Source organism: Takifugu flavidus, chromosome 5, assembly GCF_003711565.1.
Source record: "Takifugu flavidus isolate HTHZ2018 chromosome 5, ASM371156v2, whole genome shotgun sequence".
NCBI classification, from domain to species: domain Eukaryota; kingdom Metazoa; phylum Chordata; class Actinopteri; order Tetraodontiformes; family Tetraodontidae; genus Takifugu; species Takifugu flavidus.
This window is the reverse complement of record NC_079524.1, coordinates 11,427,201-11,454,160: the sequence shown is the minus strand read 5'-3', so window position 1 is coordinate 11,454,160 and position 26,960 is coordinate 11,427,201. Positions and strand designations below refer to the sequence as shown.

Sequence of the window (26,960 nt, the reverse complement as noted above, 5' to 3'; positions counted from 1 at the left end):
AACGAACACGCCAGAGCCTTTCATCCTGAGAGTGATTAGCCATCCGAAACGTTTTAAAACTCCGCTTTGAGTGTGTTCCTCAAATGAAAGACTTCCACTCAGGAGTGTTGGTGAGATGTTTCTCACTAGGAAGCGCCAGTGATCTAGTCTCTAATTGTGGTGTAGCTGACAAGGCTGGCATGGCTGGGAGCTTTTTAAGTAGGGCTTTTTGCTACGCTCTCATTCCCTTCCTGTCAGATCCCCCACCAAAGGCACCACGGAACAAAAAGGCCCATCAGATTCTGTTTTTACATCCATCTGCCTATGGCTTTGTGCATAAATGCGGGCTTCATTTACCACCCTAATGGGTCCTGATTCTAGCCAAATGTGACCAAAACTACAATATGTGTTGTAAATGCTGTGTTTGGTTGCACGAATGTGATGTTTTCTTCTGTGGGTTTCAGATTCTGTAATTGCTGTCTTCCTCCGCTCTAATGTTTCTTTCGCTTTTCAAGTCTCTGAGCTTTCATGCGGCAGCATTACCGTTGGCATGGAGCAGGAACAAAGTTGCGTTCGAGGACTTTGAGCAGCGCTCGGTGGAGCTGGTGGGAGCTGACAAAATGCGGCGTAGAAAACTTTCTGCATTCTTCTCGGTTGGCGGATCGGCGTATCGGACGCTTCCGCGACGATTTAAAGGCACAACGCGCTCACGGCAGCGAGGGAAAGAAACGGAGAAGAAGGGTGATAATGTAAAAAAATATAACGACATTAATTGATGCTGCTGAGTGCCATATGCGCTGCCATATGGAGCCGCTGCCCCAGAGGCCTGCTATAATAGACAGCCTGCAGCCGTGCTCGCTACTTGGCACATTTACAAACAAGGGACATCCCATTAATATCAGCCATGCGGACCAAGGAGGAAAGTGGGAGTTAGTGGGAGTTGGAGCGACAGATGAGGTGAGAAATTAAGGACAGGGATCTTACTTAGCTTCTGCTTTGTTTATATTAGCATTATCTTTTAAATGATTAGCCACATGAGCGCGCCTGAATATTCCACCAAACTGTTTTGGGTTTTTTTGGTGATGTCCTGCATGGTTTTGATTGGCTGCTACCAGGATTTTTTTTTTTAATTACAGTGAGAAATGGCCCCTCCCTCCCGGACTGATCAGACCAGCATAAAAGCTTATTTTTTTCACGTATCGTAACACAATGTGAGGGATGATTGCATTAACTGGCAAGAACCTGCAGCTTATATTTAACATTTGATCATTTCTTCATCGTTGTTTCCCCTTGAAGATACGGTCTTTTGGCAGCCAGGACTGGAGATCCAGCCAACCATCATGGTTTTATTTAACCCAGTTCTAATCAGGTTAGCACCAGCGAGAACAACGATGTGTGTCAAAAGAGAGTTGGCTATGAGCCAGCAAAAAACATGCTCAAAGAATACAAAAGACATAAACACTAAGACAGAATTACTAAAGGGGCCTGACAAGTGCAAGGTTGGCCGTTCACTTCTGTATTCTTCCAACTTTAAAGGGACTTCCTGAACTCTGCAGAGACCAAATCCAACCGTTTCCATCAAGGTTATGGAGGGAAGAGTTATGAGCATTTTCTTTCACCGTTTTGTCCATGTGCTCGGCATAAAAATCTTAAAAAAACTCAATCGACAGGCCTTCAAATCCTCAAGCACGGTCACCCAGGACCATTCTGGCGCAACGATGAATGCACATTCTTGTTCCAGGGTTCAGTAAAGTGCAGAGAGAAAGAGGTCTTCATTCAGAGACAAATATCAAGCTGTAAATAGCTGAAAATGCTATGCTAATGCAATGCTCCATCGTCCCTTTGTCCTTTGACTTGATGGAACCGTTGCGGGTGTGTTCTCCACCTGCAACCAGGAGGAAGACGCAGGACCCGGCCCACTCCGGTGCCGCCCGGAGCCGGAGGCAGAGGGAGGTTTCCTGGAACGCAGTTGTCAGACATTCTGTTGTTTCGTAGAACGTGAGGTGGAGCAAGAACACCACACAGCTGTTTCCTCCCAGACGCAGGGGGAGGCAGATGAGGAGCAAAGAGAGAGGAGTGAAGGGGGGGGGGGGGGGGGGGGCAGGGTGAGCGGGAGCGCTCTCCGCTCTGTGATATGCACTGATGTAGCTGCAGCTCTAGGTCAAACGCTGCCAGTGTTTTGTGTTCATCTTAGTCTCGTCTCCCCAGTGCTCCTCTAAATTATTCACCGCCTGAAGACGTGCAATGTGGCTGCTCCCCCCTCCTCCTCCTCCTCCCCCTCTCCATCTCTCTGTTTCCAATCTCTTCCTTTTTCTCATGTGACGGCTTGTTTCAGAGGCAACGAACAGAGGTTTCTACCTACGAGCTGGTAAATCCCCCCCCCGCCTCATCCCACAGCCGTTCATCCAGCATCAAACCCCCACCCCTCTCTGCCGACTGTCTTTTCGCTCCTTCTTTCATCGCAGCTTGTCCCTCAATTGTCTCTCCTGGCTGTGAGACTAGACCCAGCAGCTTGCTTCTGTAAAGGAGGAGGCTACCTGCTGCTAGCATCAGTTCCTTCTCTGCACCTCCCGAAATTTGAGGAATTCACATCATAGAAATGAGGCTTTTTATTTTTTCGTATTCGGTGATTTTCACAGATTTTCTGCCCACTTGAGCGCAAAATCCCACATGTGACCTCTATTAAAGACAAAGATTTGAGATTAACTTTCTGGATGGTATCCTTTCATACATTTGTTGCTCACTGCGCCCAGCCCCCCCCTCCGCACAATTTATGATGGTCGCGTTAACTGGCGAGATGTGAGGATTACATCCGGCTTGGACAGGCAAGACTAGGGGATGAGGTGAGCCCCCCCCCCCCTCCCCACGGCCACCTGACGCGCCAGCAGCATCTGAATCCAGCTCCAGCTGTTCTCACAGGACATTCATTTGTAATTCAGCCCCCAGCCTGCAATAATGTTTGATCATTGCAGAAGGGGACAGGAGGGAGCGACGTGGGGGAGGGAGCCGCAGCCGCCTTCTTCTGTCCTCGCTTCCCCCTCCCCAGTCCCCCCCCTACTTGCCCTCTCGCAATTGCTGTCACCCAGTATGAATGCCCCCTCTGGCCCGATGACAAGTCGAGCGTGAAACGCTTGGCTGCCCCCTGAAATTAGCAGTAGAGCCCCCCGGCGGCACATGCTTCTCATGACCAGCACACAGTGGGCCGCCGCCAGATTCTTTTCATTATGGCTCGGGCCTGCCAGCCCCCTTACTCTACCTCCTTCTGCCTCTTCTTCCATCCCTCCCTCCCCTCCCTCGCTCGCTCTGTGTGTTGGCTGTGACTCAGTAAACAGCATCTGTAGTGTTCATCACGCCGTCTATAGGGAAAAGAAGGACGCCCAGCTCTCTGTGGGTGTTGCTGTATATATAAATGTCTTTGTGCTTGCGTACGGAATTCGGTGCGGGTTTTTGCGTGCGTGCGCGCGGCCCGTATATTCTGTAGACTTTTCTGTGTGCTGGCTTGACAGGATTAGTGAAGGGAGAGATAGTAGTAGCGGGAGAGAGAGCGAAAAAACAGTGAGAGAAGAGGGGAGTAGCAGTACAGAGCGATGCCTGGAGGCTCAATCTGTTCCTCACTGAGCAACATCAGTGTTAGAGACGGCGGCGCGGGCCGCGGGGAAGCCTCCACTCGCTCCATCAAACTGTCAGGCAGCCAGCAGAGCTGTACGGGGAGACTCTCTGCTGCCCCCAGGGCCAGTTCAAGTCAACATCCCATTTCCTTGCCTCCTCGCCTAATTTCTCCTACGCCCTGACTTAAATTTCCAGTCGCCCAAAGTCTGCTGCTGCTCAGCGGTGTCGGGCCCGGGGCCATGTCAAAACACTGGGAGGTGGCGAAGGTTGTGTTTGTGTGGCGCTGAAGGCAGCGTGGCGAGCTAGGTACGGTCACGCGGTCAGCAGAGAGAGGACAAAGCCAAAGGGAGCGCTGCGACAGGCGGCGCGTGAAGGAAAAAAACCCCAAAAAACTCGTAAATCACTTGTTTTTTTTCTCCTACCTCCGTCCCCATCTTTCTCCCACGTCTATATTCATGAGATAGTTGTGCATTCCTCCTCCCTTCGGGTTTCTGGCAGTTTTCTTCTTTCTCTCTGAGCTGAATAAATGCTCCCTGTTCCCTCGTACATCTGCCATTACTGTCTGTTTTTCCCTGTGCCAAACCACTCCGAGGATCACACTAGCCGCACAGCCGGCTCTGTCACTCCCCCGCTGCCCCAGAGTGCTGAAAGCAAAGGCTGGAGGATTTCTCACTGGAAGAGACAAGGCGGCCCTTTAATTTAGTGAAGAAGGGGGACAGATTTTCAAGTTTACCCCCACTGCTATCACCATCAATCTGTCCATACCGGCCTCCCTCCTCTTCCTCCCGCTCACCACATACTTTGCATGGAAGCGAAACAGAGCGCTGCCAGGTCCCAGCGCTGTTTACATGGAGTCTGGGTAATGTTAATGTCTGCTTATTTTGGACTCGTGTCAGGATTATATCTTTCCTCACCCTGACTTGATTTACATGGCCCCCACTGACTCGTCCCTTAAGTGTGTCAGCTCAGAACCAGAGGCCTGCGTGTCGGGCTAATGCAAAGAACATGTCTCCGAGCTTGTCGTTTCCAATCGTCCTCCACTATTATTCACTCGGCGCTCTCTCGACGGGGCCGTGAAAGGAGGTTTTGCCGAAGCCGCCTGTCTGTTTACGCAGCCAACGCCGAGGTCTCGGGCCGAAATCTTATGTTATGTGGGGATGGTTCTCAGCCTCCTGCTGGTCAATTTCATTTCTGCCTCAGCAGAGTATTTTTTTTCTTCCTCAACCTCATTACAGCTGGATCCCTCATCTTCGCAGAGATCGATAGCTTCCTAATCTAGAGCGCCTAGGTTGACTCAGGGTAATCGGCTCACTTCCTGTAATGCCTACAGAGGGGGTCAAAGGTCAAGTGGCTGTATAGATTTCGTCCTGTGATCAAATCAGTTTGCTAGCTGGTGTTTTTGTATACAGTTGGGGGGTCCAGAGTAATTACTTGATTCTTTTCTCTCTTTTTCTGACTCCCCCACTTCAGGAGAGGGAGTCCAATCTTAAAAGTCAACTTATAGTCAACTTTTGAAGAAGATACCCAAATAAGCCAAATGACCAATTTTACTATCATCAATATGAAAAAGTCGCATCCTCGAGAGGTCTTGAGGCCATTTTGTTCCTAGGTTCCCACAGCTCACACCATTTACAGGTCTACCTTAGATTTTTATAGAAAATAATCAAAGAACATAAATTAAAGATGAAACAGCAAGAATTAGCTCTTTATGCATAAAAAACAAGGTCAAAAGGTGTGGTTACCCAGCAGAAACCAAAGGAAAGTGGGTTAAAGCTCCAGATGCAGACATGCAACATTTTCACACATGGTTACAAGCCTGTAAGAACACACACACTCAGCATTTTCACAACACCACAGTTCGTTTCAGAGAAGCTAAGAATGCACAGCATAAACCAAAACTTCTGAAAGTGGAATTTTTACATCCTTTTTAAGGGTCTGGGGTCCAGAGTTCATCAGATATTTCCCTGATGTTCCAGCAGCAGCAGGAGGCCTAGCACATTGCACAGAGACTCCATGCGGCATCAGAATGGTCACAATGATACAGCGCATTCCCGCACCTCATCCCAGCAACGGCAGGAGGGAAATTGCTGGGGTAAATTGGTGTTCCACCAGTGTCCAGCACTGCTTTGGTCTTAGATGGTATCTAAACGGACCATTAGCTCCTCTGTGGCTTCTCACTCTGGGGGATCCGGGTTTGTCAGAACTCTCTTCCAGGCTGAGATATTTCAGTTGATGTCCCTAAAGAGGTTCTGTTTAACTTTGCCTTTTGCCTTCTTGGCGCCATTTTACTCAGGAGGTAGAGAGCCCTGGTGGAACAGAGATGCCCCTTTTTTACATACAAAACACTTTTCTCAAACCTTTTTGTTGGGAATATAGAAAAATGAATGAAATGAGGCTAAAGCACCTCAGGCAAAGGTAATTTTGCTCTACAATATTTGCTCGTCGCTTCTCTCAGGTTAGATGGTTCTTAATGACGTCGCTCTCCTATTAATGTCGTTGCGTTTAAGATCAGTGCTTTCTTTGCAGAATGAGCAAGGACATAAAATCAGCGTTGCGTGGGCTTGAAACGCCATTTTTAAGGCGACAAACAAAAGATTTCATTAACAACTCTAAAGGCAAGAGCAAACACCTTCATATGTAATCTTTCTTTTGTAAACTAACTGTGAACGACACTCGGATGCCAGCAGCTCGGTGAACTCTTTTTTTTTTGGCTGTTTTTTCCATTTTCCTTGCAGCAAATACAGGGTTGCAATCAGCATTCAGGCAGACAATCGTTGACACTGTGCCAGAATTTTGCATAGCCAGGCAAGTTGCTTGTCTACTCCTTTCTCTGAGGCGGAATTCATGGCAGACTGTCCTCCGAGTGTGACAAGTGGAACTGTGTGATTAATTTGGCCGGTCGTTTTAATGTGCTCCGGGATGCGCACCGCTTATTGTCTTCCCCTAGCACGTCAGTTGGAATCTGCCAGAGAAAAAGTCGGTGAGAATCGAGTCATCCCTCCCTTATCTCCTCCTCCTCCCCCTCTCTCCCTTTCCCCCTCTGCTGCTCTGCAGCCCTGCCTCATTTCAGGGCTGAGCTACAGGGTCGTCATGGGGGCTAGTTCAGGTCGAGACTTGGCTCCAGTCGCGGCCGCTGGCAGAATAAATCTCCCGTCTCTGAAGTGTTGAAAGCTGTGTAAATGTCAAACGCATCTGCCTGATGTGCAGGCTGGGGAGGGGGTGGGAGGTTGGGGTGTTAGTAGGGAGGCTTATGGATGAGCCATCGCTGGATCTGGTCCCCTGCTGGCTTCCGTAGTTGCGTATGCCAGGTGCGGGTGTTGTTGTACGCTCTCCGAAGACCCTGACTGGTGTTTTTTTTCGACGTCAGGCGGCTGAGAATGATCAACAATATATTGATAAATATGTTCGCTAAGTGGTTGAAATGCATCCAGCTCGGGCTTGCAACCAGCAACCATTCCCACTGCTGCTTAATCTGAATGATTTTCTTGAATAATCAGTTCATTAATCCTGGTACAACTGTGCCAGCTTCAAATATAGAAGCACACCAGCTTTTCCATCATTTTCCATAATTATCTTGATTAAAAAAAAAAAGATTTGGTTGGAATACTTTCTGTTTGGAGTTTCAGGGGGTACAAATTTATATATTGTTGTATTGATTCATCCACCCATTCCATCATCATAAGATATACCCCCCTGCCATCGTGCGCACCCTCTGTCTTGTCCCTTTCCCCACCTGCTCCCCCCCCTCCCGCTGGGCTGCATCTCTGCCCGTCTGGGCCGCAGCTACTGTTCCTGTTTACACTCGGCTGCAGAGCGTGCTCCTTACACAAGGATGAGCCCCCCCGCCGCGCTCTTGTGATATTATTTTTCCTCCTCGCCAGCTCCAGCCTCAGGAGGCCTCATCTCTGGTGACACGGCTACTGCTGCAACAACAAGGCCAAACATGCACCCGGGGAATAGAGCGAGCCAGTTGTTCAGTTCCGTCACACGGGATTTAAACTCATCTCCAGTAATCGGGAGAAGCCCGCGACCACTGCGAGATTGCAGTTGTCCAAGAATACAATTACACCCATTTCCTTGGGGTGGGGGGGTGGGCACTGCTGGATAGAATGCCAGAGCGGTGAGGAAAACAAATGGAGGATGATTACAGGTTGTGATGTGTTCCGAGAAAAAATAAAAAAACGGCGGACAATTAATTTGTCTGAATGTGGAGTTGATTGACAAGGAGCCTAAGCCTCTTTTCTTCCCTCATAGCCGTAGACTCTGTAATGGAAGTCTTTTGACAAGCACAAGCCGAGAAATTAGGGTTTGCAAACACCAGAACGGAGGAAGCGGCGCCTAGAAATGTGGAATATTTCCCAGGTATGTGGCGTCCTTGCACGCTGCTGGTGGACTTATTTTTTGATTAATGCTGATTTTTAGGTACAGCAACACAAGGTCGGGCATCATTAAAAACAAAGTTTTCACCCAAGCAAACGTGTTTATTTACCCCTCTGCCTCGGAGTTGATGTTCGGCAAGACTCGAGCGCCTCCTTTTCCTGTATTTTCCCTCCACTTTTTTCCATTTTTTCTCCGGCCTTGCTTAAGAACCCGTCAGGCTGAACGGGAGACGTTGGCATTTCTTTGAGCTCAGCTCAACAATGCACCCTCTTTGGTCTCCAGCAACAATGGCTTTCTCTGGGAGCTTCTCCCAGCGAGGACTCCTGCTGTATCTTTTGTCATACAGGCGAATCACAGGATGCAGAAACCCCCCCAGAGTCCCTTCCCCTGGGAGACCGTGGCCACTGAGCCCTTGCGCTGATTACTCTCGTTACTTAATTAAACATTTGGACCCACCACGCTCGCCGCAAAGGGCCACTGTGCCTCCATTGACCCATTTCCCTCCTTATTGTGTCAAACTCTGAAAGGGAGTCAAACAAAATAAAGAGGGTCCACTTAAAGATGTTGCCACAGGAACTTAATTGACTGATTGATGGCGTTTTTTGTCACCGGGGGCCCCCCTCCATGTGGCTCTGCTTCAGTGGCTCAGCCTCTGGTGGATCCTGCTGTGATGGTCCTGTGGGACTGCAGCTCAGACACTCCAGTTTCTCCAACTTTTCACAGCCCCTCCCAAAGAAATAATTAGCCACCAGAAGCAGAAGGCAGACTATTCCATGTTAGAGAATACGGCTGTGCTGGCCGGGAGCAGAAATCAGTCTTAAAATGAATAAATAGAATCCAAATAATTCAACTATCCTGTGGAAGTCAAGGTCACTGACCTAATTTTAACGACATACATTCCTTTAGCCCAAAGATGAACAAAAGCTGATGCATGTTTGAATTATGCTTTTATGGTTTGCTAAAAAAGTGTTTTTTTGACCATGAATAAGTGAGGAATGAAAGATCGAGGCCCATTTTCTTACAAGGTCTGCCCGTTTTGTTGAGGCTGTGCTTATTCTCAAGATTTTCACACTGTAACAGCAACATGACTTCACTCCTTTTCAAAGGATAAAAGTTTTAAAAAAGAAAAAGAAAAAACTGACTAACTGAACAGATGGTGTTTTGGCCTTTGGTTGTACTCGACCTGGCCAGTTTTCGAGAATTAAACCTCTCCTATTTCCTTTATTTCTGGAGACGTCTGACACACAGATGGGTTCGTCACAAGGTGGATTTTAAATACCGCACTTAATAGGAGCTGCGTTTAAGCATTCAGCAAGCCAAGCTTCCCTCCGTCCTTGAGATCTTAGCGTTCAAATTTAAAGCACTCTTGAAAGGTAGAAGGAAAATCATTGAACAGGTTTGTTATAATAAAAGCTAACATCCAGTATTTTTCATCCAAAGCCGCAGCAGAACTAGCAGAACGAGGAACAGCTATCGCGGGTCGCTACTCTCTGCTTCTCCTCATCTAATGCAATGAAAGCTGTCATTGAAAGACGCAAAAATAACATCTGATTATGGGCTGTGGGGGGGAGGGCAAATGAATAACCCACATATTTCATGTGCCTGTCGTCTTTCTGTTACAGTGTGACAGCGAGAGTGACATTGACGACAAGGTAAGACTGCCTTTCCTGTGTTTATTCACCCGCCACTTGAAGCGTTTGAGAGTCGTATGAATAACAAGTGAGATCACGACGGAGGAAGGAGGAGTCAGGCAAGAAAGATGGCGAGATTAAAGAAAAATGGAGAGTTGGAGGAGCCGTTTGTCTTTTTTCTTTCAAAAGAGCAAAGAATTCTCAGGAAGCGGCAACAAAAAAGTAGGAAAGGAGGATTCTGTCGTAAAAACGGCCTTCGTGAGAAGATCTATAACTCTGAAACAGTCCTAAATGTCACTTCTAATCTTCGTGAATGCGCACTTCATACCGCGCTCTTCCACTGACACCGGCAGTGAACGCCGCCATTCGTGCCTCTAATTTGATCGGAACACTTTTCAGTGGCGTTCGTGTTCCAGCGACAAACATTAATTTTCGCTCGCAAAGAAACGAATGTGGAACAAAGCTGTTCCACAAGATCTGCCTCTTTTCATCCTCCAGCAGACCACGAAGTGTCAGCCGTGGTTTGCACTTGTGTCAGGCAGCTGTGTGTGAAACAGTCGTTCCGTGGAAAAAGCTGTAAATCAGGGAGTTTCAGACACGTCCAAGTCAAACACAGAACCTTTAGCTGCTCCTGGCTGTAATTTGTAGTCCGAAAGGCCAGAGATGAGCAGGGCTGCATGGACGCTGTCGTCACGCTCGGGTGACCTTGAGGCTCCATCGCCAGGATAGAACTGTTCGACAGCTGACGTATAGAATCTTGGTTATCACGTCTTCTCACTGGTTTGTTCCACACCCGGGAGATGGTCGCCTCCTGGTTACAAGATGAACCGCCTTTGGGGAACCTCGCGCTCAGTAATTCCTCCACAGTTTAGCAATTACGCCCTGGTAAATGAAGGAGATAGGGCGCCTAATCTCCTGTAAGCTCAGCTCCCCGTTCTGTGGAAACGTCTGCAGCTCTCCCTATAAATAATACATCGATAGCAGCCCCAATTTGCATTAGCTGTAGCCTGGCAAGTCAATGGGCTTTTATCTCTTTATTGAAGCGAGACGGAAACGAGGGCGGTAGCTAGTTGACATGGCGGCGAGACGTAGTAGGACTGTCACTCTCCATACGGCTCCCTGGCATCACCGAGGGGGGTCGGGATGCGAGCGATTTTTTTTGTTTTGTTTTGTTCTCCTTCCTGCCCCGGTTGCTTCCTATTTATTTGGAACCAGTTCTACTGTCAGAAATGTTGACATTTACTACAATTTAGGTCAATAATAGAATAAATAAATGAATAAAATGACATTTTTGAAGAAACTCTACAGGTAGTACATTAGACGTTAGATGTCATTACTCGGTTTCTCAATACTGACCCTTATTTGATGTTCCAACTGTTATTCTTACTTATGTCTGCAGATATTGTTTACGTATTAGGCTACTGAACAGCTCTGTTTCACCTCGTTGCATTTAAGGGTAAACGGGATTTACAGCCGCATTACTGAATCATGAAATTATTAAGTGCGGCCCGTCAGAACGACTGAATCATTAATGACTCGAGACGAAATGAAATACGGTTTAGCATAAATGTTTTAACCCGCTTATCTTGGTTTCTTTCGAGATGTGATGCTTTGAACTATTTTTCTCTTCTCCAAGCCTCATTTTACAGTTCATTGTTTTTGTGTCGCAAGTTGTTTTTTGGAAGACACGCGACTCGAAGGTCTCATCCGCCCTCTGCTGCCCGGCTGCAGTAAATCCCTTTATAGGTGTCAGGGGTTGGTTTTTACACCATGGCTGAACTCGCGCCAGGGCTCACTACTTCATGGTTACAATTATGGACATCCTGCGTCCCCATGAGCCTAAAATTGACATATTTATATAGCGGATTAGACTGTTTATGTGTGGGTACAATAACATTGTTTAGTCTTTGCTAGTTAGCATGGTTACCATGGTTCCACTGCATTAAAAAAGAAGGTTAGAAAACACTCAATTACTGCAGATACCTCGAGGTTCTGGCTGGAGGTTAAAGCTGAGCTGACCTTTTCCTCAGAAAGACGCATAATTAAGCCGATGAGAGTTGCAAATCATCCGCAGCAAATTACTGACGAAGGAAGACAGAAATGCTTTGACAGGCCGTCGACGTGCGGGGGAATTAAAAGAACGATGGCGTAAAATTTGGCTTTCATGAGGGGAAAGACAAACACTGTCATTTGTAATTGCCCGCACTCGAGATAATTCGACAGCGATAATTTTCTGCAACGTTTTGCTGAAACAGGTGCCAGCTTTTCCCGTATCTACCCAGCGAAAACAAAGACTCCTTTCACATCAGATTATCAGCCACCTGAACACCCACATTGTCGGGATTTTACAGATTAACTTAATTAGAATATTGCTTCCAGGTGTGCCCCCGGGTTGCAGTCGCTTACATTGTGTTTGAATGAAGCTGATGAGCCGCTGCCACAGCGGCGTCACTTCAGATCGCTCAGCTTCTCGGGAAGACGGCGCCCGCGAGGTGTCAAAATGGAATCCCCGGGTCGCCTCCGGTTTCAGCACGAGGATGCTGCCAGGCAGCTCTTTCGTGCTGATGGGCTTAGCCTCGACGAAGCGGCCGGTCACACCCTGACTAGCCGGCTCTCGTGGCTGGCGTATCTCATCGGGAGCGCTGTCATCTGACGTTCACGACTGCGCCGTGTTTCACAATGTCACCCTTTCAGCGTTAAAATAACAGGGCTCACCTTGTCTCGCTTGTGTCTACACCCCAGAGGGAAACATGGGGAAGAACGAAGGATTCTTTGTGGAGGACGATGTTTACCAGTCGGCGTGTTTGCGCGTAGCCGTACGAAATCAGAGGAACGGGCCTCACGTTGGGGAAACCGCTCGATGATAGAGGAAGTGTTTGTTTTCAAATCAGAGGCCACGCAATGGGACTGTGAACGTCATTCATCCCTTATCCTCGCGATGAATACTGTGAGCCAAACAAAGTCTCTGTGTGACTGTCAGTTCTTTATAATCCCCCAAACACGTGCCAGCGGAACAGCGCTCCGCAAAAAAACTGCGCGGGATGAATAGTGCTTCTGTAATTGTGCTATCTATGATGAAGAGGTGTCACGAGGACCACGTTAGATGGGACCGTGTGGGAGATATGCAGTATATAGCCTTTGTCGGCTCTGGGGACTTTACCCTAGCAGGTTTTTGTGGCGCCACGTTTGGTCGCGTTGAGTCAGACTGTCCCTAAATATCCCATTCATGCACAAGTGCCGCTCAGATTCTACTTTCAGTCGTAATAAACATTGCAAGATTGTTCCGTCTGCCCAGCTCCCACCTGAAATTCAGCCTGCCAATTCTGTCAGTCAGACGCAGGGCCGAGATACTCAGAAGTCAAGATGGTCATTTTCTGTCATTTGAGAGGCAGAGAAAGAAATAGAGTGCGATTTATCCCTTCTCGGTTTGTTCGTGCACTCTCCTGAAGTGTCATCTTATCTCTGCTCGGCCCCACTTTGCCGTCCTCTCCGGCTCCTCCAATTTCCTTTTGTGTTCTTTCTCCTCTGCAAATAACACAGTGGCTTTCTGTCTGTGAAATATTAGCATCAGACACTTACTTTGGCTCCAGCCCTTAACATGGTGGCCTTATGTCAGGTGTGTCACCGTTGCATTACGGCAGCCTCGGTGGAGGACACCCGGGTCGGCTAATTCTATTTGGTCCTATTTGCCGAGCAGTCACTCAGCAGAAAGTGTATCTGTCTCCGGGGGAGTCTCCAAGGACCATTACCACATCCTGTCTATGAGCTCTTTTATGGCTCCGGTGTAGTCATCTGCCAGCGCAGAGCATAGGTTCTGATTGACACATTAATTCCTCCTCTACTCCCTTATCTCCCCGCTGCGTTCAGAATGAATGCCATATCATTGCGTCGGAGCGCCTTATCTGTAATGGCTCGTCAGCTAATGGCATCCCTCCCAGCAGATATATTGGGGGTTATGCCCTCCGAAGCTGGTAGCGAAGCAACAAAAATCACGTGCGCTGTCGTTACGTCCCAGCAATCTTCCCCAGGTTTTTTTTCCCCCTTAAGTCTTACCTTCAAATGAAGAATGTCTTCTTCGTGACTGCCTCCCATACATCATTTCCAGTGATTTTCCTCCAGCCGCCATCTTGGTAAAAGCCAGAGGACAAGAGTAATATATATATATATATATATATATATATATATATATATATATCTTCATGTAGGGAGGCTCTCCCTGTGTGCATATTCCTCCTCAGACCCTGCTGCTGTTTCTACTTCCAGGTTGGTCTCCAAGAGCGATCATATTCAATAACAAGCGGCGGCCACCCACGAGGCCGCTGACAATCTCAATGCTTTTTTATGGACAGGGGAAAATGGACCGGCCTAATGTTTCTGCACAAGTGATCATCCGTCCTCATCTCTTTAATGAAATTAGATTAAGTGCACCTGGGAAAGAGCTGAGGAAGCAGAATGCCTTGCCACCTCCTTTAATCTAAAACCAATTTTCCAGTAATATTCACCCCCCACACACACACACACATACACACACACACCCTCCCCCCAAAAGCTTGGGATTCGCCAGCCCTGATTCAAAATGGAGGAGGAACGAGATGAGACCGGAGCTGACTGGTTGCATTCAGCTCCCCACAGGCACTGTGAAATTAGACCTGACACTGGCAACACAGGCCTTAATATGGAGATGTCATTTTTCTTCTCTCTTTTGTCTTCCTCCCTCACTCCCTCCCTTCTTCCTTTCTTATTCGGTTCATCCTTCCATTTACTCCAGTTTTAGCTCTCTAGGTAGGAGAATCAGAGTTTGATAGATTAACCATGACTGTTCTATTCAACTTCAATCATGTCCTGCCAGAAAGCCAACATTTAAAGTAATTAATACAATCAGTGTTTCGAAGAAAATAACGACTTTTGGCCAGACATGAACCTCTCATGACGGCCCTCACTTGCAGTTTTAAATCTGCAAACATTTATGCCCGTAGCTTTTTGCAAGATGCGCTTTAATTCCATTCCAAATCCCACGTGTTTTTCCCTGTTTGTTTTGTTGTTCTAAATTTTGCGGTCGTCAAGCGCTACATCTGTTGTGCGTTAGCGCCCCAGAACGCGGCCATCGTTGTCTGCTTCGCCTCCGAAGCGAAGGCGGACACCCTCGGTCTCGCGTGGTTCGCGTTCAAGCTCGATCGGGGCGCAGGAGTAAGGGCACGCGCGGCGGTGAAACCCAGCCCCAGTGCATGTTGGGTAGAGGCTGACGATGACAGGGTAGAAGTTGACGCTTCCGCGGGGCCCGCCGACGGACACGGCCGGCTGACATCAGCAAAGACAACTTGTCACTAGCAATGCACGTCAAGCCGTAACGCAGGGGAAGTCAGCGCGGCGGCGGCGTCATTGATGTGGCACCCAATAGCCTGGTCCACATTCCTCCTTAAAGGTTAGCGCCGATGTTGGCAGCGGGGATGGAAATAGAAAGGCCAGGGCAAGCGAAGCCACGCCAGCCACTCAGAACGGAGGTGTGAAAACACAACATGGCATCGAGACTGTAATCTTCTTTCACTCGCCGACTCCTCGCGGCAAAGCTGTTTGTGCTGGCGGCGTCTTAATCGAAGAGATAGCCGTCCCTTTGTACGCCTCAAATCGGGACGCACGCCCCGCGCCCCCTTTTCCAATGTTCTGCTCCGCGTCTGAGAAAATCCTGTCACCTCTCAGCCACGCTCACCAGCTCGCAATCATCCTTATTGAAGGAGTTGCTGCTGCCTGGATGAACAGCGGGTTTTTTTGCTGGGTGGTTTTTACCTTGACCCGATCCATTTCACAGGTGGTTTTCCCTCAAACATCGTCCCACCCCCCCCCCCCATACGAGTGCTCCTTTTCTATAATAGGAGAGTTTTCAGCGTCGGGCAGGTGAAACGCTCGATCGCACAATTTTCTGCTCGAACTTGTCAGTTCAATGATACAGTGATAGAGAAAGCGTGGCGCGCCTTATCACAACCAGACAATTGTGGTATTACGCCACCCGCGGCGCCACATCCAAGTTGTGTTGAGTGAATCTGTGGCACACTGGGAAAAAATAACATGTTTACTGAAGGATGATGGGTCATGTTTGGATGAGTAAATGAATAACTAAAGCGGACACGTTTGAAAAGGCTTCAAATTCAAATTTGGTAGCGAATTTGCTACCAGAGGCCATTTAATTCACCGTGTTCGGTTCTTTTGGTGGCGTGACTTCATCTTATTTTCTGGCTAAGTAGAAATCGTAAAATCTGCCTGTGGAAGCGTGTTTGCTTCATGTGTCACGTCTGCGTGCAGCAGCGCAGCAGGTAACGGCAAGTGATGCGAAACATATGCAGCAAAATTAACACAGTCACAAAAGCCGGTCCAACTCGCGGAAATCGTCTTTAGCGTGTCCACGGGACTCGGCGCGGCATCACACAGCATTCGTTGTTTTTCAAGTGGCCTGTGTTTGAATAACAATCCCAGCCCGATACACATTTTTCCACATGAGTAATAAAAGTAAAATTGAGTCCATATTCAAGACAGATGTCCTGCAGATGCAGAAAAAAAAGACACAACTGTGTCTGTGTACGTGGATGTAAGATTTGGATGTTTCTGCTTGTGCATAAACATAATGTCTAAGTGGGTTTTTATTCAATAAACATAGTTTGGACTGTAATTACTTACACATTTCTCCTGGCTGGAAATCCAAGACTGACTTTGTGTGCATTTCGAGTTGGCGCAGCAAGACTCATGTCTGTCCAAGCTTTGGCTTGTCAACACAAGACCTCCTAATGCAAGAGGACTTGCTTTTCCTCCACAACAAACGGCATATGCAATCAAGGATAAATATAGAATTCCCCGTTGCCGTTAGGATCCAGCGCCATCAAGTATAGTGTTTCACTAAAGGAGCTTTGCTTCCTCCCAGTCCAGGAACACATAAGTCCGCTGTGGCCGCGAAAAGAACGCCGGGGGAGCGTCAATTCCCTTCTCAGTCGACCGGGCTAGACAGCAACCCATAATAGTTGAAGAAATCAACACATATTAAATCTGAAGTCAGAGGCCGTTTGTTACTGTTCCGTCTCTGTTCAACAATTGTTTCTCGCTTCAGCCAGCTTGGATGACCTTCCTCTCACGCCACTCACGGCGGCGATGATGGACAGTAGAAAGTCTAATCGTCTCTCCGGCCCAGCGGTAGAAACAAGTTTCGGGTTTCTCCCGCGAGCCACTTGAACATCTTTAAGTTAATCTAAACACGCTGATGCTTGTGGATGTTCTGGAGACTGCCAGACCTCAAGCCCCCCCCGGGCCCTCGGGCCGCTCAGAAAGGAACGTTCTGTGGGCGAGTGTGTATGTGATGTGGAAAGTCAAGTTTAGGCCCAAAACACACACACACACACACACACACACACACACACAGAGTCCAGATGCCTTCAATTAGGCCCCAGCCAGTGCAGTCCCTCAAGTAAAAGACGGCCCGCTTTGATGTGCAGCAGCCAACGGAAAAGGTACACGGCCTGCAAGATTAGAGGAAAAAATAATTATCCTATCAAAGGTTGCTCCATAAAACTTAACAGCGTTTTTTTTTTTTTTTTGCTCTTTTTTAGCTGTGGAGGAAAGGGGAAGCAGGTATTAACGACGGCTGTCATTCATGTTTATTTGTCAGTTATTTTCCCTTTGCCTTAATTAGCAGCCACACCTGGTCCAGACGCGCAGCGCGCCGCGTCGCTTCGGTTTTTATGGACACTTGAAATCAGTTCATCATGCGGGGCTAACTGGAACAGCCCGGGCTCATACGCTCTCTGCAGCGGCTCGTTGAGGTTTAGGACCACAGACAGAGACCGGCATTAAAGTTGTCCCCCGCCAGGCACCACAGACGCAGGCGGCATGAACATCCATTAAATTAATTTGACTTCATTAGCGCAGACCTGCTAGGCCTGGGGGGTGCCCGTAGAGATGCCAGGAGGGTGGGAGTCGAGAGGGATGGCGGTTGAGTGGCACCAGCCGCTGTGCTTTGAGAAGAGCGAACACATGGCAGTGACAGGCGTAATATGGCCCCAGTTCTTACACCGGGACAGCTGCCAAACAAAGGCAACATGCGTCACCGGCTTGAGGGGAGCTCAATCAACACCCGGTTGGAGCCTTAACACCATGTGTGCCACGCCGCATCAGTTTGGGGGCCGCGGGTCATTGGGCAGCCTGTGTGTGCACACCGCAAATATGGCAGGATAAAATGATATAAAGAGCGTGCCAGCAGGTTGACCTCCCGCCATCAAGTTCTGTATCCGCCGCCAGAAACGCTCATGTTATGAGTTTACAGAGCTCCCGTCATCTGTTGTTAGTTAACCATAGCGAGCACAATCCTGTTTCAGGTGAATGCGCCTTTGTTGTCAGTCCACCTGTGTGAGTCCACACCCGTGCGCCGCTGCTGCGTCAGGATTTGGGGTTAAAATCAGCTGGAGCTCATCCAAACCGTGCACCTGAAATACAGGACCAAAAGAAGCCCCGTGTCCATATAGGAGCGCGAGGTAGCCCCAAGTCGGTGCGTGTTATGTCTGACAGCAGCGAGCGCTTTGATCAGAGGACCCCATCTGAAGCGCGCTTCCACATCTGCACATGGGGAACGAGCTGTAAACTGCCAAGAAGCATTTTAATGACACTTGGATTATAAAATGAAAGGGGGCTCCAGATGGCAGGCAGCGCAGCGGCTGCAGTTCACAGGGGAGGCTGTTTAAACTGCTTTTTTATTGATAAAATATGGGGTGAAAAATTGCGCGGGGCTTATTAGGCGTCCCACTGTGATGGTGCTCAGCTGCCCAAGCTGTTCACCGTGGCCCCAGTCCAAACATGCCTCCATAAATTTTTAGCAGTACCTTTAAATCTGTAAGATCCCTGCTTGTTAAGTTCATCCGAGCTCGCCAATACATTATTTATTCTCTGAGAGAATAAATACTGTATTCTGGTGTAGCTCATGGAGGAGCTACCGAGGTAGCGCGTTCATTATCGTTGAGCAAGAATTAGAGTTTAATCTTTGACCAGGGCAATTGCTGCCTTACTTCATTGGCTCTTCTTTTAGCACTAAAATGAAGTCGGCGTTGAGAATTCCGGACGCCGCAGTTGTGCTGAAATGGCCGTGTGGGCTTTGACATTTAGCAACTGGCCGCTCTGGTGGCCCAAAGCGAGGAACAGATGGATATAGTGTGAATGGACTGCTAAGTTAGAACCTAAATATCATGAATAGAAATCTACTGCCATGAAAGTACGAGAGGCGACCCTGAAGAGAGTGCAGAGTCGAAACCGACGCTTTGATAATGGATTTGCTTTTAGCGATGCCATCTCGATAAATGCATACGTAAAGGTCACGATAATTCATCCACGACGCATCTTCCCCTCCCTCTTACCTTTAGGCATAATAATTAGGTTTTAGGAGATTTACATTGATGCAATTGAAATCAAAGTGTCACCTTTTGATTTTGTGTCTCCCCCTAATGTGACTTTACAGTAAACTGTTCTCATGCGCTTCTCGATCTGGGCTTTAAATTGAATTTGCCTCAGATGTGAACGGGCCTGATTGAAATGCTGGTTGAAAATCACGGCCTCAATAAAAGCCATCGCTGAAAGCAATCTCCACTCCATCAAAACCCATAGATGTCACACGCGGAGCTCTTCTCTCCGCAGATTGGGCCCCTCGCTGTTGAGCTATGTTGTTAGCCATGCTCTCACTGCTAATTTAAAACCCTTTTAAGCTGTTATGGCTAAAAAGCTGCCATAATGGCCCTGCAAAAAAGGGAAGCTGGCGTTTTATTATCGTGCCTTACGGAAAACAGCCGTCCCCGGCTTATATTCCATAACAACCACAAATGCCAACTGACTTTGCCCCCAGTTCAGCGCTCACAAATGTTGTTTAATCGTATTATGTGACTTAAAAACGGGGAGTTTTCCTGCAAAGACTTGTGGGTTTTCGCACTCCTGCACACAGACACACACACCCGCAGAGAGAAGGGTAGCAGACAGTCTAATAGACTCATTTGTAATTGCCACGGAGAATGAAAAAAGTTGTCATTCTTGTTCCGTGCTGACGTAGGGTGCCATTTCTGCGCCAGACTGCCATGTTCCTTCCCTCCTTCCTTCTCTCCTACAGTCGCTCTTTTTTCCCCCCCGTCCTCCTCGGAGAATAGTTGGAAAAGGAGGTGATGGCAGAGACGCTTTTGGCACATTCTGCAGCTCAAAGCTCCTGGCTGTGTCTATTCTTTTACTTTAGCCGGACCCCCATGGCGTCCCCACCTCCCCTGCTTCTTTACCTTCACAGGGATCCCATAGGATGGAAGAGTGAAAGTATCTCTGATGCGTTTGAAGTGCAGGACAGATGGGGGGCTCCAGGGACCGTAAAAAATGAATCGAGGCTAGTAATAGGAGAGATGTTTGAATCCTCTCCCCTATAAGTTATTTATCAGGGGCCCTTAGTGGTGGAGGAAGACTTGAGAGTGCTCCCTTAATGTAGCATCTGATGAGTGCTGGAGGGGGTTCTGTTCCAGGAAACACTGCTGTAAAACAGGAGGGGAACATTAGCAGGGAAGTCTCCGAGGGCCCAGGCAAAGAAAAGGAACATAGCAAATGGCGGCTCTTTCCCAGCATGCAACACAGGACAAAGATGAGAGGTGTACAAGATGATGTCCCAGCGCACCCCCCCTCCTCCCCACCAGAAATATTACACAAGGTGCAGATTGGGGTGTTCTCTACCACAATTCCTGTCAGGTTAGAGATGATATGTGTTATATTTATACGTGTCATTTCACCCAGAATGTTGGTATTAATAACCCATCAGATTGTTTACATCAACATAAGAGTCACAAACAGGTTAAACCAGGAAGTGAGTGATCACCAGAGACCAGTGGCCTCTGAACCAATCACTGGAGCTAATAAAGACTAGCTAATGACACAGTTGCTTTGTTTGTGCTAATTGCTCTCTCTGGACCTCGCTGTCACTGCTGTCTGTCACCAAGTGTGCACAGTTCAAACTGCGGCCCCGGCATCTGAGCCAGGGGCGCCACCGGAGACCGCCGTCCTCTGGGTGTGCCTGTGCTGTAGAGACGGGATGAAAACATTGCCAGATTTGTGTTTTGTTCTGGCAGACTTACACCACCTATCTATTCTCAACACCGAGGTCAAATTAATCTCCGGAGATCATAAATATAGCATAGTGCTCCACTCTATTTATGTAACGTCGACAACGTGTGAGTGATGCTGTTTGCGCACAGTTACCGACGCATCCATGATCGGTGTTTTGTAACCTCAGCAGCGCCATCAGCAAAAATGTAATGCCTGTTTTTAATGGGGGAAGCATTTTCTGAACGCATTGCACATTTTATAGATTTTTAAAATGTTAGCATTGAGCACACTTAAAAACACTGACGGACCTAATATCTACATTAAGCCACCAATATCAGCCTCCAAAAACACAAAACAAAACGTGCATGACATGCAGATGCAGCGGTGGCCATTTTGAAGCAGTAACGCATGGCACCGCATTACAATGGGCTGCGATTTGCATATCATTTCATGTTTGGGATATTAGATTAATGGCTTTTGACTGCTGTGATGAATACTAATTTAGCCTTAAATCATGTCACTGTTCAGACATCATCAGCCTGCCCAAAAGGCAGCCGAGCAGCTAAGCAGCTAAGCAGCCAGACATTTTATAAGGTCAGCTAACTTCCCCAGTCAAGCATTTCCTGTTGCCCGTGCATTGGATAAAGGATATAGGGGACCACCGTGAGGGTCAGTGTGGTCTCCATTTACCTGAGCAGACAATAAAATCGGGGCCAGAAACAACTGGGGAAAATTCTTCATGTTGTGGTGGCCCCGGCCCCTCCCCCCGTGCCCCCAGTTTGACTCCCAGCGTGTTTGTCTCTGGCACAGGCAGCTTCTGGCTCGCCGACTGAAGTGACGTTAACGTTGTGTGAAAAGGCTACAGAGACGGGCAGGAAAGCAGAGCATCACGCAGCGGTTTCATGTCGTGACAGACTGTTTTGATTCACTGCGACATGCTGCACTGTTAAACCACTGTTCTCAAAGGGTGTGAACTGGGAGTAATGGGAATATGTAAAACACAGCTGCTCATTGGCGGGTTTCTTTAGCAACAACTGTTTATTTTGAGACTGGAAAGGGAAAATATGACCGTAGCTTTACTTTTTGAATTGATATAAGATTACTTGGAATGAATTCTATAAAAAGGCAGACAAATACACTACACAGATACTCTGAATGGTAATAAACGGAAAAAAAAATCAAACCATTTGTGACCTAACCGAGCTAAATGCTAGGCAACAGACGCCGCCGCAGTGTACCAGTGGCGCCTCATTAAGAATTATCCAAGTGCACTTGAATAATTGCCAGAAAGGAGTTGAAATCAAGCCTTAATTTCTCATTTATCTCTGATGAACACTTAACATTGAATATTGTAATTAATTTACCAGTTAAAATACAATTATATGCCATTGTCGGATGCAGCTGGAACTGTATCAGACTCCTTGTTTATGGTGGCATAAAGCTAAACTCTTATCTGAGATTCATATTAAATAATTCCATAACTTTATGGATATCCATGGTCTCCATTTGGCTTGTTTTTTTGGCTGAAGCGCTTATTTCTCATATTTCCTCACAGCGTCTGTATATGTCTATTGGTGTGTGTCGCTTCATGTGTTCTCCTGAGAGGAGACAGCTAGCCAGCAGTATGGAGGCAGGAGACAGGTGGGGGGTGTCCAGAGGGAGCTGTTTGATTGATGTGTTTTGGGGGTAGAGCAAAGTGGGAGGGGGGGGGGGCTTTTGAGGATGATGAGGGGATGGAAGCTTGATGGGACTCCACTGTGGGAGGGAGGCAGGGCTCTTAAGTGGGGGAGGAGGGGATGGGGGCCTTTAACAAGCAGTAGATTGTTAGTGACAGGCAGATACTTCAACACTTAAAGTAGAAGGTTTGATTTAATCACAGAGCTGTCATTTGTTATTTGTCTGGCTTGCTCCACCGAGGCTACGGCTGATCAACTGCCTCGTCCCAAGAGAGCCCCTTTTCCCCCTGTAATGTCTAAATCCCCAGCACAAATTACAGGCCTGCACCACCTCCCATCCCCACCCCTCTACTCTTCTAGCTGATTCCATCCTGCCATGTTACAAGACGAATGCTGGAGTCGGGGCTTCGAAGAGACAAGGAGGTGGCTTGGCAGGATATGAACTGAAGAAGAAACCACAGAAGAAGGGGGGATGTAATGGCCTGAGGGCCACTAAAGATCATTAATAGGACTGTCAGTGAGGTTGCCAGTTGGTTAGTGTTTCATAAATTAGAAATGAGTCCCTCCCTCCTTGCAATTCTAGTTCATTAATAATGCCTGCTGTGGCTATTTTGTTGCAATGCACTTTTAAAGGAGAGGCAGACAGGTGGGGGGGGGGGGGGCTGACTTCTCTGTTTCCTTTGCTAATTCTGCAAGACAGCATTCCAAATCAACAATGACCGTCCAGCATCACGAACAGTGAGGCAGTCGACCCCACCACCAATCAGAACCTTTGGAAAGACGGCTGAGGAGAGGCTTTAATGCACTCGAACGCCCCACCATGTCCGCCTCCCTATTATTACTGAACATTTGCTGCAGAAAAGAATCTGGCTTCGTTCCACTCTTCTTTTGTGATCAGAGAAATCACAGGACTGACAAATTCAGAGGGTCAGTTGTTAAACCAAGACAGACAGAAAAGAGGTTCTTTGGGGATGGGGGATGGGGGGGTTACCCTGCAGGTAGAAGCATTGCCTTTTAATTAGGGTGAAAGGATATAATTCTTTAATAAAGGCCAGGGGCTTGGCCACTGCTGCGGCTGATAGCAGTCAATGCTGCTCATTACCCTTCCCTCCTGCTCTCCTCTCTCAATGTGACTCCGCTCTGTGAGGGCAGAGATAAAAGGCTCAGCCAGGTCACAAAGTGGAGGAGGGTTTCTCATCCACCTACCTACCAGAACCCATTTTTCTTTCTCCACTTTCACCCCTCTCTCGCCCGATTGTTCCTTTAATTTTTGTTCTGCAGACCTCTTTCCTGACCTTGTCCCATTAGTCAACTGTTACCTGGTTCCGATTCTACCCAGATTAAAGAGGTTGGATATTTAACTAATATATTTAAATGTCAGAAATGCAACAGGAATACAAATTCAACCGTTATTGTGATTAGGGTCAGTTGTCTGGTTAATTTTTTGCTCAAATGTTGGTTTTAAAACTCCGATTTAAAAGAAATTGCACATTTGAGTAATCCTGAACTGTCCCCTGGCGCTCCCAAACACTGCGATAGGTCAAACCAACGTGACATATTTGTTACTGATTGCTCTTGAACGTATCTGCAGATTGCAGTACAAAATGTTCTGCTGAGGGGAGTTCTGGTTCTTCTTAGACATCAAACACGGTCGTGAGAGTGACAAGGAACGGAGAGAGAAAGTATGACAGAGAGAATAGCAGGAGGCCAGCAGCCCAAGAGCCTTGATGTATGATTTTATTCATCCGTCCTTCCTGTTCCTGATTAGGAGCCTTTATACTGTGATCGATTGGCTAGCAGACCAGGCTCAAATCAAAGGCAGACACTGTATGTGCTGAGTGAGAGGGAAACACACGGAGGCATTAGAGTCCTGTGGCTCAGAGGTGCACAGCAAGAGGTTGATTCATTTTGTGCCGGCCAGCTAGGGAATGCAGCATCAGGGGATTGTGGGATGATGAAAGGCAATAGCAGACACTTACTTGCTGATGGGTAGAAATGCACATGTGTACTTCCTGTCAGTACATATGGAACTATAGATCCAGATAACCCTGACTTTGAGCAGCTCCTGTTTCAACGTTGTCGTCCCTCCGCTCAAACAACAAGGCCATTCTGTCCAATCACCAAACAGACATGCCTGATCTCCCGAGCCTTCGGTTCCCCACATTTTCCTACACCTCATCCAGCCTTTCTACATCTGTGCCAACAACTTACAGCTTCCATTCACTTGGGACGAGCCCCAGTCTTTAAGGGATGAACCCACTACAAACAATTTATGATGGCGTACTAAGGAAGTCAGATCTTTTCTCCGTACCTAGGGGACCTTTTTTCTCCCCCACTCATTTGCAGAGCTGCCAAAAGAACATTCTGATTTGTAATCTCTGGCTGGGGGAACGGTAGACAGACAGACACATGTGCACAGTGCACATTTGTTTTCCTGCTCTTGACCTAAGATCGACTGCAGAGATGTGGAAAGAGAGCAAGAGAAAGGCAGTCTCACAACAGATGGTTCTCCTTAAGGAGCTGAGATGAAACTCTTTGTGTTACAAGTGCTCTCTGGTCCTTTTTTTAAGACTCCAATCGGTTCGGGCTCCCCTGCTGGGCTTGATTCCAATGTGTTAAAGCCAAATTAGTGCACAGACACACACACACACACTTGGCGATCTGATGAATGGTCTCACCTGTCTTCTTCCTTGGAGTTATTGAACAAAGTCTGAATCAGGGCTAATAAACTGTCCATGGATTTGTTCTGCAATCAAGCTGGAATTATGGTTCCCGTCATTTGACACTTTATGGGCTGCACTGGGACTATGCTTATTTTTGTTTCAGACAAAGGGATACAAATCACTGTAATGGAACATTCTCGTTTCAACTGTGTGTAATGCCATTATGTGCATCCAATCAAAATGTAATGTGAGCTGATATATTTAAAGATATTGGCTACTGGTAATTCATTGGCTTTAATAAATGATCAATGCGCACGTCCCTCCCAGCTGCTTGTTAAAACTGATACCCGGAGCCTCAAACAGATTGACGTGAAATGTGACTCGGAAATGGAGTGTATCTCGCAGGAGGGGCCTGTCTCTGGGGGGGTTGGGGAGACTGCATCCACGGCAGAGTGATGGCATCACTTCTAAAAGCGCGCACACTCGTGACAAGTAAACTGAAATCATCATTGATGTTATTTATTTTCAAATGTTCCCTGCTTGACAGGCGACATCTTGTTTGGCACTCATCCCGAGGGAGGCCGTGGTGCTCCGCGCTCCACGGCTCCATCACACGCAGACAGCCGTTCTGTGCTGACACCAAAGGAGCGGGACTCACCAGAGACTCGCTCTGGAATTTGTCACAATCCGGCACCACAATGAAGAAAACACAATTGCGCTCGGCTCCTTGTTTACACACATCCAGATCTGTCGCGATGCTTCCTTCCCACCTTAGCATCTGCCATCATGCAAGATTGTTTGCCCCTCCTCCTCCTCCAGAAAATGAAAGTCCATTAAAGATCTTTTTCCCTGAGATAAATGTCAACACGTTTAATGTGTGGAAAGTGTGTCTGTTGTCGCAAATGCTAAAGCACCAATTTTATGTCCCTGATTTAGATGACGGGAAATTGTGGCGTAAAGAATGTACATTTCCGAGCAAAATCTTTTAATCATCGGATCACATGATCCGACAGCGTTTGTATCGCAATGTTTTTTTGTTTTTTTTTAATCAAACCATTTCCAGTTATGGCATCACAGTCCACCAAATATAATCCGACTCGCAGTCCTTTGGATATCTCTCCACGGTAAGCTGTATTCTTTCTTTTTCTTGGTCTGGCTCATCTTCTCATTTGTACATGGTCTCATTATCAGTCAGTAGCTGTCTGGCTTTAGGGGGGGCCATACAGATGAAAAAGTGAGCATGGTGCTGGGCAGGTAAACCAGCCATTAGCCAGGACCAGGACCCAAATCCATCTGTCAAACGTGCCTCCACCGAGGGCTGTCAGGGAGCATATTACCAAACTGGAGCCCCTGCAGAGATCGGTCCTCTGACTCCACATCACACTCACCAGGCTGGCCGCCCAAGGTGCTTCCGACAGTCGTCAACAAAAAGCCCCCAGCTTGCACTCGTTCGATTGGCTCATTAATAAAACAGCCTCCCCCGGGAGCAGGGTGCATGCTCCAATGCTCTGGACATAGCTCTCTCCACCTAATGGGCCAGCCGGGAGAGGCCTTTGTCTACCCACGACTCCCTCACATCCTTCAACATGTCAGACAAGACAATACAAGGAAGGATGGAGGGCTTTGATTCTGTAAAGCCCAGATCATGTTGTATGTGAGCCCAGGCTGGGGCCCAGTATTTACCATGGGCCTCAATGTGTCTTCAGGCAGGCAACTGCTTAAGTTCCATCAATACCACTTATCCTCCCTTGGCTGAACCAACTCAGTTGTGTCTCCACTCAAACTGATCCTGGGCCAGCTGGCATGTGTCACCGCAGTAAAACTAGGCGCAAGTTTTGCGGTTCTTCCCAACATATCCAGCTACTTTTGTTCATCCTTCCTCCATGTTTACTCCAGTCTTTCTGGTTTTGATTTCTTTCCTTTTTTACCCC

At 47.7% G+C, this 26,960-nt stretch overlaps 1 protein-coding gene across 1 annotated transcript in view; it reads left to right on the top strand.

The window, feature by feature from the left end:
- Positions 1–26,960, top strand: part of fbrsl1 (fibrosin-like 1) — a 205,066-nt gene that overhangs the window by 120,862 nt on the left and 57,244 nt on the right. The window contains 1 exon segment of the mRNA XM_057034300.1: positions 9,591–9,620. Coding sequence (XP_056890280.1) covers positions 9,591–9,620 — 30 coding nt within the window.